Source organism: Rhinolophus sinicus, linkage group LG16 (genome assembly GCF_036562045.2).
Source record: "Rhinolophus sinicus isolate RSC01 linkage group LG16, ASM3656204v1, whole genome shotgun sequence".
In the NCBI taxonomy this organism is placed as follows: Eukaryota; Metazoa; Chordata; class Mammalia; order Chiroptera; family Rhinolophidae; genus Rhinolophus; species Rhinolophus sinicus.
In genome coordinates this window covers 110,832-123,205 of record NC_133765.1, presented here as the reverse complement: position 1 = coordinate 123,205, position 12,374 = coordinate 110,832, and the positions used below count along the sequence as shown (strand labels likewise).

General features: G+C 38.5%; 1 protein-coding gene across 5 annotated transcripts in view; it reads right to left on the bottom strand.

Moving 5' to 3' along the window:
• Positions 1 to 12,374, bottom strand: part of LOC109439475 (fibrous sheath-interacting protein 2) — a 40,067-nt gene that overhangs the window by 23,211 nt on the left and 4,482 nt on the right. For 3 of the 5 annotated variants that reach the window (XM_074321463.1, XM_074321459.1, XM_074321461.1), the window contains exons 2-3: positions 11,320 to 11,420; positions 7,282 to 7,328 (exon numbers count right to left, since the gene is read on the bottom strand). In XM_074321463.1, the coding sequence (XP_074177564.1) occupies positions 7,282 to 7,328; positions 11,320 to 11,420 (148 nt within the window). The remainder of the gene's footprint in view (positions 1 to 7,281; positions 7,329 to 11,319; positions 11,421 to 12,374) is intronic. The other 2 variants (XM_074321460.1, XM_074321462.1) reach the window with 1 other exon arrangement.

Genomic DNA, 12,374 nt, shown 5'->3' with positions numbered 1-12,374 from the left:
CTGAAGCCCTTTGCTCTACGTTCAGGAACACGACAGGGATGTCCCCTATCACCTCTGCTTTTCAACATAGTGTTGGAAGTCCTTGCCAGAGCAATCAGGCAAGAGAAAGAAATAAAAGGCATCCAAATTGGGATTGAAGAAGTTAAATTATCACTCTTTGCAGATGACATGATGCTATATATAGAAAACCCTAAAGACTCCAGCAAAAAGCTATTAGAAACAATCAACGAATACAGTAAAGTTGCCGGCTACAGAATCAACGCACAAAAGTCCATTGCCTTCCTATATACCAACAATGAAATCTCAGAAAAAGAAATACAAAAAACAATTCCTTTTGCAATTGCAGCAAAAAGAATAAAATACCTAGGAATAAACTTAACCAAGGATGTGAAAGACCTATATGCTGAAAACTATAAGACATTTTTGAAAGAAATTGAAGAAGACACAAAGAAATGGAAAGACATTCCGTGCTCATGGATTGGAAGAATCAACATAGTTAAAATGGCCATATTACCCAAAGCAATATACAGATTCAATGCAATCCCCATCAAAATCCCAATGGCATATTTTAAAGAAATAGAACAAAAAATCATCAGATTTGTTTGGAACCACAAAAGACCCCGAATAGCCAAAGCAATCTTAAGAAAAAAGAACAATAATGGAGGTATCATACTTCCTGACTTTGGCTTGTACTACAGTGTGGGGAGCCATGGTTTCTTGCAGCCCTGAACCTTGCAGACTGGCTCGGTTTCTGCCCCCATAACATTGTCTCTGCCTTATCTGAGAAGCGCCTAACGGCTGCTGAGGAATGTGGTGAAAACGGCCAGTTCCCAGACACAGAAAACTAAGGGCTTTCTAGACAATTAGTAGATTCTGTCTCCTTGAAATATTTACTTTTGTGAGTTTCAGTGACCTTGTATCTTCTATGTCAAAGTAAGGTTGAGGCTGGAAAGATTTACTTTCACTGAGATAATGCATATCTTCTTCGTTTAACTGCACGTACTCAAACTGTATATATTGGTTAGAGATAATAAACTCAGGGCTTCAGCATGACTGAAGACCGGCCGCATTAGCATTTGTGTGTGTCTTTTATTTCATTCCCACTCCCCATTCAGGTACTGATCGACTCGTGGCGGCTGGCCCGTCACACTTGGCGCCGAACAGGGACCTGAATACGGGGTAACAGTGAGGAACACCACGTGGCAAGGGCCCAGCTCGTAGAGAGCTTATCAGTGGATGCGTGGTGAGTAAGGCACAATACCCTCGGTCGAATGAATGTGTGAGTGAGTGATAGTTCCACGACTTCTTGTCACGGAGCTTGATTGGGCCCTAATCTGCGGTTCCGGTTCTGTCATACGGCATAACGGCGACTGGACTTCTATCCACCTGTCCGGGAGTTATACCGAGCGCCTTAGCCAAGACAGATTTGGCTCCGCGAGGGGCACGCCAGACGGGCATCAGAGTGTTTTCTTTGTTTGAAAGAAGGGCCGAGTTAGGGTGAAGGATGGGTCACGCTAGCAGCAAGGACCTGTATGTTAGAGGACTTAAGAAATTGCTTGCCGCCCGTGGCAGTCGGGTGAGCAGAGAACAGTTAGATAAGTTTTTAGAATTTGTAAAAGAAGTTTGTCCATGGTTTCCAGAAGAAGGCACTGTCAGTCTGGAAACTTGGGAGAAAGTGGGAGAGCAGTTACAAGATTATTATGCTGCCCACGGACCTCAGCAGATCCCTGTAGAAACATTCGGGTTGTGGACCTTGATTAGAGATTGTTTAGATCTCAGGCGTAAGAGCTGTAAGCTAGAGAAAGTAAAACAAGCTGGCAATGAAGAAATTCTTTCATCTGCCGCTTCTCTGGCAGAGAGAGAAAAGGGGGAGGAAGCCAAACCCACAGAAAAACTTTTTAAAGATACAGAGCCTATTTATTATGAACCTCCGGTCGAGGACTGGGAAGATTTAGACTCTCAGGATCAGAAAGACTCAGAGGATGAAGCAGCCAAACATAATAGGAACAAATACCCTCCTTTGGTGGCTATGGCTCAAGAAGGCAGACAACCTGCAGGCACTACACTTTCTCTTACAGATCAGATAAAGATGATTCAGGGACAGTTAATTAAACTTAAAGTTGCTGTGGATGGAGGAAATTGTCCTCGGAGTCCCCAGATTCCTTTTAGAAATCAATGGAATCCTCGGGGTAAAGATCCCCCTTGGAAGCAGAGGTGCAAAGATTACAAGCTGCACTCACTTCCCTCTCTGTTCAAATGCAGTTAGTTCAGGCTCGACAGACTGGGCCTTTATTAGAAGCTCAATCAAAATAGAAGCCTAGGTTACAATTAAGCTCTCCTCCAAGTGTAGTTACAGGGCTGGATCCACAGCCTGAGGCCCCTGTTGTAGCCCCTGTGACAATCAGACAATTACCAGGCGTAATAGATCAGAAGTCCCCCCTACAAAAGATTTTACAAGCTGCTAGTACAGGAGCAACTTTAAAAGGGACACATTGCTTCCTTCAATTCTCCCTGGAATTCTCCCATTTTTGTTATTAAGAAAAAATCTGGTAGATAGAGATTATTACAAGATTTAAAAAAAAAAGTTAATAAAACCATGAAATTAATGGGAGCCTTACAGCCAGGCTTGCCCTGTCCTGCAGCCATACCAAAAAAACACATATAAAATTGTTTTGGACTGAAAAGATTGTTTTTATACTATACCTTTAAATCCTGATGACTGCCCTAGATTTGCTTTCAGTGTTCCTTCTGTTAATTTACAAAAACCTTTTAAGAGATATCATTGGCTAGTGCTACCTCAAAAAATGGCTAATAGCCCTACATTATGTCAAAAATTTATATCAGCTGCAATAAAACTTACCCAAAGGACATTTTCAGATATTTACATCATCCACTACATGGATGACATACTTTTTGCCCACTCTTGTGAACCAAAGTTGCTTGCTGCTTTTGCTCATTTACAAAAAAAAAACTCCTCAATTATGGGCTGGTTATAGCCCAAAAAAAAATTCAACAAGTGCCTCCTTACTCTTATCTGGGATATTGTTTAATGCCTCAGGCCATTGTGCCTCAAAAAATACAAATCCGGCGAGATTGTTTAAAAACATTAAATGATTTCCAAAAGTTACTGGGAGACATTAATTGGATTAGACCTCAGTTGCGGTTGACAACCGGTAAATTACAACCTTTGTTTAAAATATTACGTGGAGAAGCTGATCCTACTTCTCCCCGCGAGATAACACGGGGAAGAGGCTTTGCTTGTATTTCTCCAGGTCCGGAAGAAAAACCTTTGTGAATTCCTGGTCGGTGTTAAACCATACCATGAACAACAGCCCACAGAAGAAAAGACATCTATAGATACCAATCCACGCCCCTAGGGTGTGGGAAAGCTCACTTTCTGCAGCTGCAAAAGGACTTTCCGCTTCAGACCCTGTTAAATGGATAAAGACTTTGAGTAGAGGGTTTGCTGGAGATATTGCTATTCTGTTTATTGTTCTGTTTATTTTACATAGTCCTCAGATGTGGACAAATAGCCCTCCGACAGGCTATAAATGAAATAACTACACGTTCTGTGTTTCTCATACTTCAAAAAAAAAAAAAAAAAAAAAAAAAAAAAAAAAGGGGGAGATGTAGTCACACAACAGCCTAGCCGACTGTCCCCCCCATGTCTTTCCTTAAGGAAAGAAGAGCCTGTAAGACTGTGCCTTTTTAGGAACTTTGCTTATCTCTATATTTTACACCTTATGTCTCTCTATCTGGTCCCCAAAAGATGGTTTGCAGCCAAAGACGGGTAAGATATCTCACGGGAGATACAACCTAAGCCAGGCAAAACCGAGTGGGGACCCCCAATGAGCTGCCTTAAAAGATCCAAAAAGGAACCTTGCCTCCCCTTCCCCCTGCCTGGAAAAAGCCACTGCTGTCTCTGGCTTTCCTCAAAGGAGATCGGTAGCCAATGACGGGTAATGATCAGTAAGCGTTTTTACAACCTAAGACAGGAGTCGATCGCTTTGATGATTGATATCCAATGACGGGTAAGTAAAAATGTCTGTACTGACCACCTAAGCCAGGCACGATCTTATAAAAAATAAAAAAGGGGATATGTAGGGAACTGGAGCATTAAGGGTTAAGAAAATGTAACTTCAAGCAGAGTTTGGGAGGATCACTAAGGGGAACTCCGATAAGCATAAAGAACAAACAGACACCTGCTACCCTGGGAATGGGAAAATATCTGAAGGTCTAAGAACAGTCAGGGCCAAACTTTGAGAAAACATAACTAATCTGTACTTGCTGCCTCAGCCGCTTTATGTAACCTTCTTGTTTCTGTGTGTATAAAAGAAAGCTGGCTTCATGATGAAATTCAAATATGAGAGAAGCTGAACCCTTAAAATTTGATGCAGCTCAGGCTGCCTCTGAGTTTGTTGATGTTCTTAGGAATGTTTTGCCCTCTATGCCTTATATTACCCATTCTGTTATAATATTTCTTACATTGGGCATCTGTGTCTGCTTGGTTCTGTGCCTACTCCCTATCCTCATCAGATGTTTCATCAGCAGGATGTTAGACTTACGAGCTGACATCCATCAGCTTGAGCTTAAGGCGAAGCCTTAAGTCTTTCTCCCCCATGCATTTAGAGGGGCGGGTTAGTCAACGACGGGCAAATACTTGGGAGCCGCTTCAACACCTAAGACAGGGCTTGTATTAATAAAATATGAGTACCAATGACGGGTAAGTTGAGGCAGGCGTCCTGGGATGCCTAAGTCAGGCACCGTCACCTCGCCATCCTGGCTGGATGGACTTTGCTTTTATAAAATAAAAAAGGGGGAGATGTGGGGAGCCATGGTTTCTTGCAGCCCTGAACCTTGCAGACTGGCTCGGTTTCTGCCCCCATAACATTGTCTCTGCCTTATCTGAGAAGCGCCTAACGGCTGCTGAGGAATGTGGTGAAACGGCCAGTTCCCAGACACAGAAAACTAAGGGCTTTCTAGACAATTAGTAGATTCTGTCTCCTTGAAATATTTACTTTTGTGAGTTTCAGTGACCTTGTATCTTCTATGTCAAAGTAAGGTTGAGGCTGGAAAGATTTACTTTCACTGAGATAATGCATATCTTCTTCGTTTAACTGCACGTACTCAAACTGTATATATTGGTTAGAGATAATAAACTCAGGGCTTCAGCATGACTGAAGACCGGCCGCATTAGCATTTGTGTGTGTCTTTTATTTCATTCCCACTCCCCCATTCAGGTACTGATCGACTCGTGGCGGCTGGCCCGTCACACTACAGGGCTACAATAATCAAAACAGCATGGTATTGGCAGAAAAACAGACACATAGACCAATGGAATGGAATTGAGAACCCAGAAATAAAACCACATAAATATGGACAGATAATGTTTGACAAAGAAGCTAAAAACATACAATGGAGCAAAGACAGCCTCTTCAATAAATGGTGCTGGGAGAATTGGATAGCCACGTGCAAAAGAATGAAACTGGACTGCTATTTGTCACCATATACCAAAGTTAATTCAAAATGGATCAAAGACTTAAGCATAAGATCTGGCACAATAAACTGCATAGAAGAAAACATAGGTACTAAACTTATGGACCTTGGGTTCAAAGAGCATTTTATGAACTTGACTCCAAAGACAATGGAAGTAAAAGCTAAAATAAACGAATGGGACTATATGAAACTTAAAAGCTTCTGCACAGCAAAAGAAACCACTGACAAAATAAAGAGGCCACCAACTGAATTGGAGAAGATTTTTGCAAACAGTGCCTCTGATAAGGGGCTAGTATCCAGAATATACAAGGAACTCATGAAACTCAACAACAAAAAAACAAACAACCCAATTGTAAAATGGGCAGAGGACTTGAAGAGGCATTTCTCCAAAGAAGACATACAAATGGCAAATAGACATGAAAAAATGCTCAACATCACTAATCATCAGAGAAATGCAAATCAAAACCACAATGAGATATCACCTCACCCCAGTCAGAATGGCTATCATCAACAAGACAAATAGTAACAAATGTTGGAGAGGCTGTGGAGAAAAAGGAACCCTCATACACTGTTGGTGGGAATGCAGACTGGTGCAGCCGTTATGGAAGGCAGTGTGGAGGTTCCTCAAAGAATTACGAATAGAATTGCCATATGATCCAGCAATCCCTCTCCTGGGTATCTACCCAAAAAATCTGAAAACATTTAGAGATAAAGACACGTGTGCTCCAATGTTCATTGCAGCTTTGTTTACGGTAGCCAAGACATGGAAACAACCAAAATGTCCTTCGATAGATGAATGGATAAAGAAGTTGTGGTATATATACACAATGGAATACTATTCGGCAGTAAGAAAAGATGATATAGGAACATTTGTGACAACATGGATGGATCTTGAGAGAGTAATTCTGAGCGAAACAAGTCAGACAGAGAAAGCAGAGAACCATGTGATTTCACTGATATGTGGTATATAAAACAAAAACAACAAAAGAACAAGACAAACAAATGAGAAACAGATACTCATAGACACAGATAATAGTTTAGTGGTTGCCAGAGGGTAAGGTGGGTAGGGGGTGGGGGGTGGGAGATGAGGGTAAAGGAGATCGAATATATGGTGATGGAAGGAGAACTGACTCTGGGTGATGAACACACAATGGGATTTATAGATGATGTAATACAGAATTGTACACCTGAAATCTATGTAATCTTACTAACAATTGTCACCCCCCCAAAAAAAAATACAATCACTCTTTTGAGTTCCCTTATTGCCATCCAGTTTTTACTGTATTGACAACCGATTTGTTGATTTGAAATTATACCCATAATTTTCTTTTAGCTAATGAGTTTGTCAACTTGTTCTAGATCAGAGATGTATACATAAACTACAGCCCATGAGCCTGCAGACTGTTTTTATAAATAAAGTTTTATTGAAAAAAAATGGTTAAATTCTAGCGTCATATGTTCTGGCTCAGAAACTAAAATATGATACTCCCTTACTTTGTGGATGTTTCTCACAGGAGCATGGTAAAATGTAAATTTATACCACATTCTTGACCAAAATCATTAATGACATCTTAACAGAAATTCAGATAAGGCAAACTAGTTAGCTCATTTTAACACGAGTGATGTAGGACTGCATCATTTTCCAAAAGTAGATAAGCTCATAGGAAAAACAAACAAACCACAATATCAACTTTAGGTTCGATAACTAAAAATAACTATCAAAGCAGTAAACAAAGTCCTTTTGAATACTTTCTAATTTAAATTAAGAAAAATATTAAGTCCAACCTTCTAATATTGTAGCACGTGTACCTGGGGTATAATCTTCGGGCTCACTAAAACAAAAGAAAAAGAACTTTTCATTTTCTGTGCATTCAATGCATGAAGGAATTACCAGTTAAGCAAAAGAACAATTTGACTGTCATTCTTCTTATGGAAGTAAACCTGGAATAGTATATCGCAAAGTTTCCAAATTGAATAAAAGTAATTTCTAGTTGACATTTTTTTTTCCACTTTAAAATTTTTGGTTAAATATATATGACATAAAATGTACCATTTTAACTTATTTTAAATGTGCAGTTCTGTGTTTGCATACATTCACATTGTTGTACAACTATTACCACCACCCATCTACAGAACTTTTTCATCCTCCCCAAATGAAACTCTGTACCCATTAATTACCCATTTCTCTCTCCATCCCCTGGAACCATTATTCTACTTTCTACCTCTGATTTGATTACTCTAGGTATCTCATATAAGTGGAATCGTAATATTTGCCCATTTGTGACTGATTTATTTCACTTAGCATAATGTCTTCAAGGTTCATATATGTGGTCGCACATGTCAGAATTTGCTTCCTTTTCAAGGCTGAATAATATTCTATTGTATGTATATATATCACATTTTATTTATTCATTCATCCATAAATGGACTCTTGAGTGGCTTCTACGATTTGGGTATTGTGGGGACAGAGCCCCAGAGAGTAGTTTACAGGCTCTCGGCCTCACGTGAAGGGGTACTGGCTTGGGTGGTGAATGGTCGTGGGCTGTGGCTGATTGACCGTGGGCTGTGGCCGGTTAGCCAATTGGCCACTGGTATAACTGCTGCAACTACGGAGGGCCGAGGAGAGCGGAAGAGGAGAGCCAAGAGAGAGGAACAGAGTTGAGAGTGGAGGAGAGTCGTCGGTCGGTCGGTTGGCGGAAAAGCGGACGGCAGGTCGGTGTCCGGTGGGCCCAGCCTCCAGTGAGACCGTGGTGGTATGGCTCCCCTACCTATGGCTCCGTGGGTGTTCCTTTTCGGCCTCACCATATCCTGCGTTCTTGTGTGGGGAGCGGGAGCAGAGACCTCGCAGGCCGCCCCGCCTGAAACATGGCGCGGCGAGAAGGCCTCCGCGCACGACAGGTATTTTTTGGCTATTGCTCACAAATAATTCTGCTATGAACATAAGTGTACAAATATCTGTTTGAATCCCTGATTTCAATTCTTTTGGGTATATACCCAGAAGTGGAATTGCTGGATTATATAGTAACTCTACATTTAATTTTTTGAGAAACTGTCATACTGTTTTCCACAGTGACTGTACCATTTTAAACTCCCAACAGCAATATACAAGGATTTCAGTTTCTTCACATTCTTGATGACACTTGTTATTTTCTGATTTTTAAAAAATAGCTATCCTAAGTGGTGTGAATAGAGTCTCACTGTGGTTTTGATTTTCATTTCCCTAATGATTAGTGATGTTGAACATTTTTTCATGGGCTTATTTTCCATTTGTATATCTTTTCAGGAGAAATGTCTATTCAAGTCCTTGTTCCATTTTTAAATCACGTTGTTTAGTTTTGTTGTTGTTGGTGGTGGTGGTGGTGGTGAATTATAGGAGTATTTATATATTCTGGATACATCAGATAGATAATTTGCAAATATTTTCTCCCATTCTATGGGTTGACTTTTCACTTTGTTCTTTAAAGCACAAAATATTTTAAATTGGGTGAAGTCCAATTTACTTAATTTTTTTCTTTTGTTGCTTCTGCTTTTAGTGTAATATCCAAAAAAATATTGCCAAATCCAACTGTGTGGGGTTATCTAGTTTCCCTAACACTGTTAAAAAAACTGTTCTTGACCAATTAAATGGTCTTGGTGTGCTTATAAAAAATTATTTGACCATATATGAAGGATTTGTTTCTGCTCTCTATTCTGCTCCATTTGTCTACATGTCTGTTTTTAAGTCAGTTACCATCCTGTTTTGATTACTGTGGCTTTATAGTAAAATTTAAAATCAGGAAGTTGGACTTTGTTCTTCCTTTTTAAGTTTGCTTTGGCTATCAGAAATCATTTGAGATACCATATAACTTTTAGAATGGATTTTTCTCTATTTCTGTAAAATACGTTGTTAGTATTTTTATAAGGATGGCATTTAATATGTAGACTACTTTGGTAATATTGACATCTTAACAATTTAAATCTTCCATTCCATGAACACAGGATGTCTTTCCATTAATATGTGTCTTCTTTAATTTCCTTCCAGAACGTTTTGTAGATTTCAGCATACAAGTCTTTTACCTCTTGATTAAGTTTATTCCTAAGTATTTTATTCTGTTTAATACTAGTGCAAATCACATTTTAAAAATAAATTTCCTTTTTGGATTGTAGTGTGTAGAAATGCAACTGACTTTTTTGTGTTGATTTTGTATCCAACAACTTTGATGAATTCATTTATTAGTTCTAAAAGTTTTGCTTGTTTCTTTTATTTATTTATTTATTTATTTATTTATTTTTATTAAATTTATTGGGGTGACAATTGTTAGTAAAATTACATAGATTTCAGGTGTACAATTCTGTATTACATCATCTATAAATCCCATTGTGTGTTCATCACCCAGAGTCAGTTCTCCTTCCATCACCATATATTCGATCCCCCTTACCCTCATCTCCCACCCCCCACCCCCCACCCCCCTTACCCTCTGGCAACCACCAAACCATTGTCTGTGTCTATGAGTTTCTGTTTCTCATTTGTTTGTCTTGTTCTTTTGTTGCTTTTGGTTTATATTAACCCTCATACACTGTTGGTGGGAATGCAGACTGGTGCAGCCGTTATGGAAGGCGGTGTGGAGGTTCCTCAAAAAATTACGAATAGAATTGCCATATGACCCAGCAATCCCTCTCCTGGGTATCTACCCAAAAAATCTGAAAACATTTAGAATTGGGCTATTTCTACCCACTGTGCCACATCATGTTGCAGAGAGGGTTGAGAAAGAGCAAGTGAAAAAAAAAAAAGAGCAAGTGAAAATCTGTGGAATTTCCTACCATATTGAATATGGCTTCTTCTTGACTTACCATTCACTTGGTTGCTGCTGACATTTGACTCAAATATTCTGGTCTGTCATTTTTCTCTAAATTGAATTTTATTTGGTATTACCTGTGCCCTTCTCTTTATCATTAATATAAATAACAGAGAGGTGCTTGCATTACCAATTGTATATGTGTAAATAACCATTACACAGGAAAAAGAGTCCATAATGGTTCACAAATAGATGTCCCAATTGTGTCAAAAGGAAACAATTCCCTTATGCTATGTGGGAAAAAAATGCAACCATGTAGATTTCTCTCTTTATACCCATTGCTTCTCTCATAATAGAAAATGCTGCCTCTTCAAGGTTACGCATATTTTTATAAACTTAAGAACAATTCTGGGTAAGTTTTAACTATTCTAGATACTCATAGTTATTAAGTAGATTTCAAGTCTACAGTGCACTTTGCTTTCTCTGTCCTCTATAAATGCCACACAGTCCAGATTCTGCTGCTATAGTCATCCTAACTTGGGTTGTCTTCTCCTCATGTAAATGCTGCTTATCCTTATAGTCCCATATCAAATTCCATTGCATTATAAAATTTATCTTTGAATATACCAACTTACACTGCTTCCTCTCTTCTTTGGATTCTTCTTACAGACAGTTACAACACTGGGACATTTAGTTACTTAAGAGATTGGAGCAAGAACCCTTTGGGAAGGTGGTACAGATACTATTGTGATTCAGTGCTTATTTCCCAAGTAAAAAACTAGCAAATTTTTGACCCAACTCATGGCTGTACTAAAGGGCAGCTGTACTACATGGCCCTGTAGAGGGCAGAAAAATAAAACTGGGGGGATCGAGTAGAAAGGGGAGGCCTTAGGAAGTGTCCACAGAGGGGAGCTTTGGGAAGGAAGAATGAAGGAAGATCCAGCACTGAACACTTGCCCAATCATAGTTTTACCAGGGACTCCATTCTTCCCATAAGCAATATTTTCATCTCAGATTTCTACTTTTATATTGTTTTAATTTCGTGTACCTGGCAGATGAAATCAGATCTTCTTGGCTGTATGAAGATGAACTCATCATTCTGTGTATGAAGTAATGTGTTGGTTCAGTAATAACATTTAGTTCTTCTTTCTGGAAAATTGAAAACCAAGTCTTACATAGTATAGAGTTTGATGTGTACTTTCTCATCTTATTGACATATTCTGTACTCTACAATATAATGAAAAAAAAGTTTTTAGAAATTACCTTAAAGATGGATAAACCCTATACTTCTAATTAAAATGTCTCTTTCCAATATAATTCTGTGGAAATGGCTCAATGAATATGATCTATATTATAATATTGGAGTTTGAATAGATTTGAAAGATAAACCTATCATAACGAAGAATGTAGTTTTCCATTTCTGTACTTTACTGATATTTTTAATCACATCTTACTGAGTTCAAAAATAAAAAGAACAGATATAATTCTGATCAATTCTGAAACTTGTCTGGTCAATCATCATAAGCTGTACTCTGATCTATTTGTTGGGAAGTCATTTGCAGTTTAATGGCCATACTTTATATGAAAATACTATTATTTTGATGTCTGCTATAATCTCAGGAAAAAAGCTTTTATTAGATTATGGTTCATATAATACATTTTGATAATGTAATTCTATAATGTTTCATTTTTCTTTAATTATTATTACATAAGTTTCAGGTATAAAACATTGTAATTTGACATTTGTATACACTAAAATGTGATCATCCTCAAAAGTCTATTTACTATCCATCACCATATAATTGACCCCCTTCCTCCCTTTACCCACCGCTCTCCCCTACCCCTTTCCCTCTGGTAATCACTGATCTCTTCTCTGAATCAAGGAGTTGGTTTTTGTTATATTTTATTTTTCCATTTATTTTTTTATTTCTACATAGAGTAAAATTATATGGTATTTTTATTTCTCTTTCTGACATTTCACTTAGCATTACACCCTTAAGATCAATCCATTTTGTCACAAATGGCAAGATTTAATTATTTTTTATGGCTGAGTATTATTCCATTTATATATAACCACAACTTCTATGTCCATTCATTCATTGA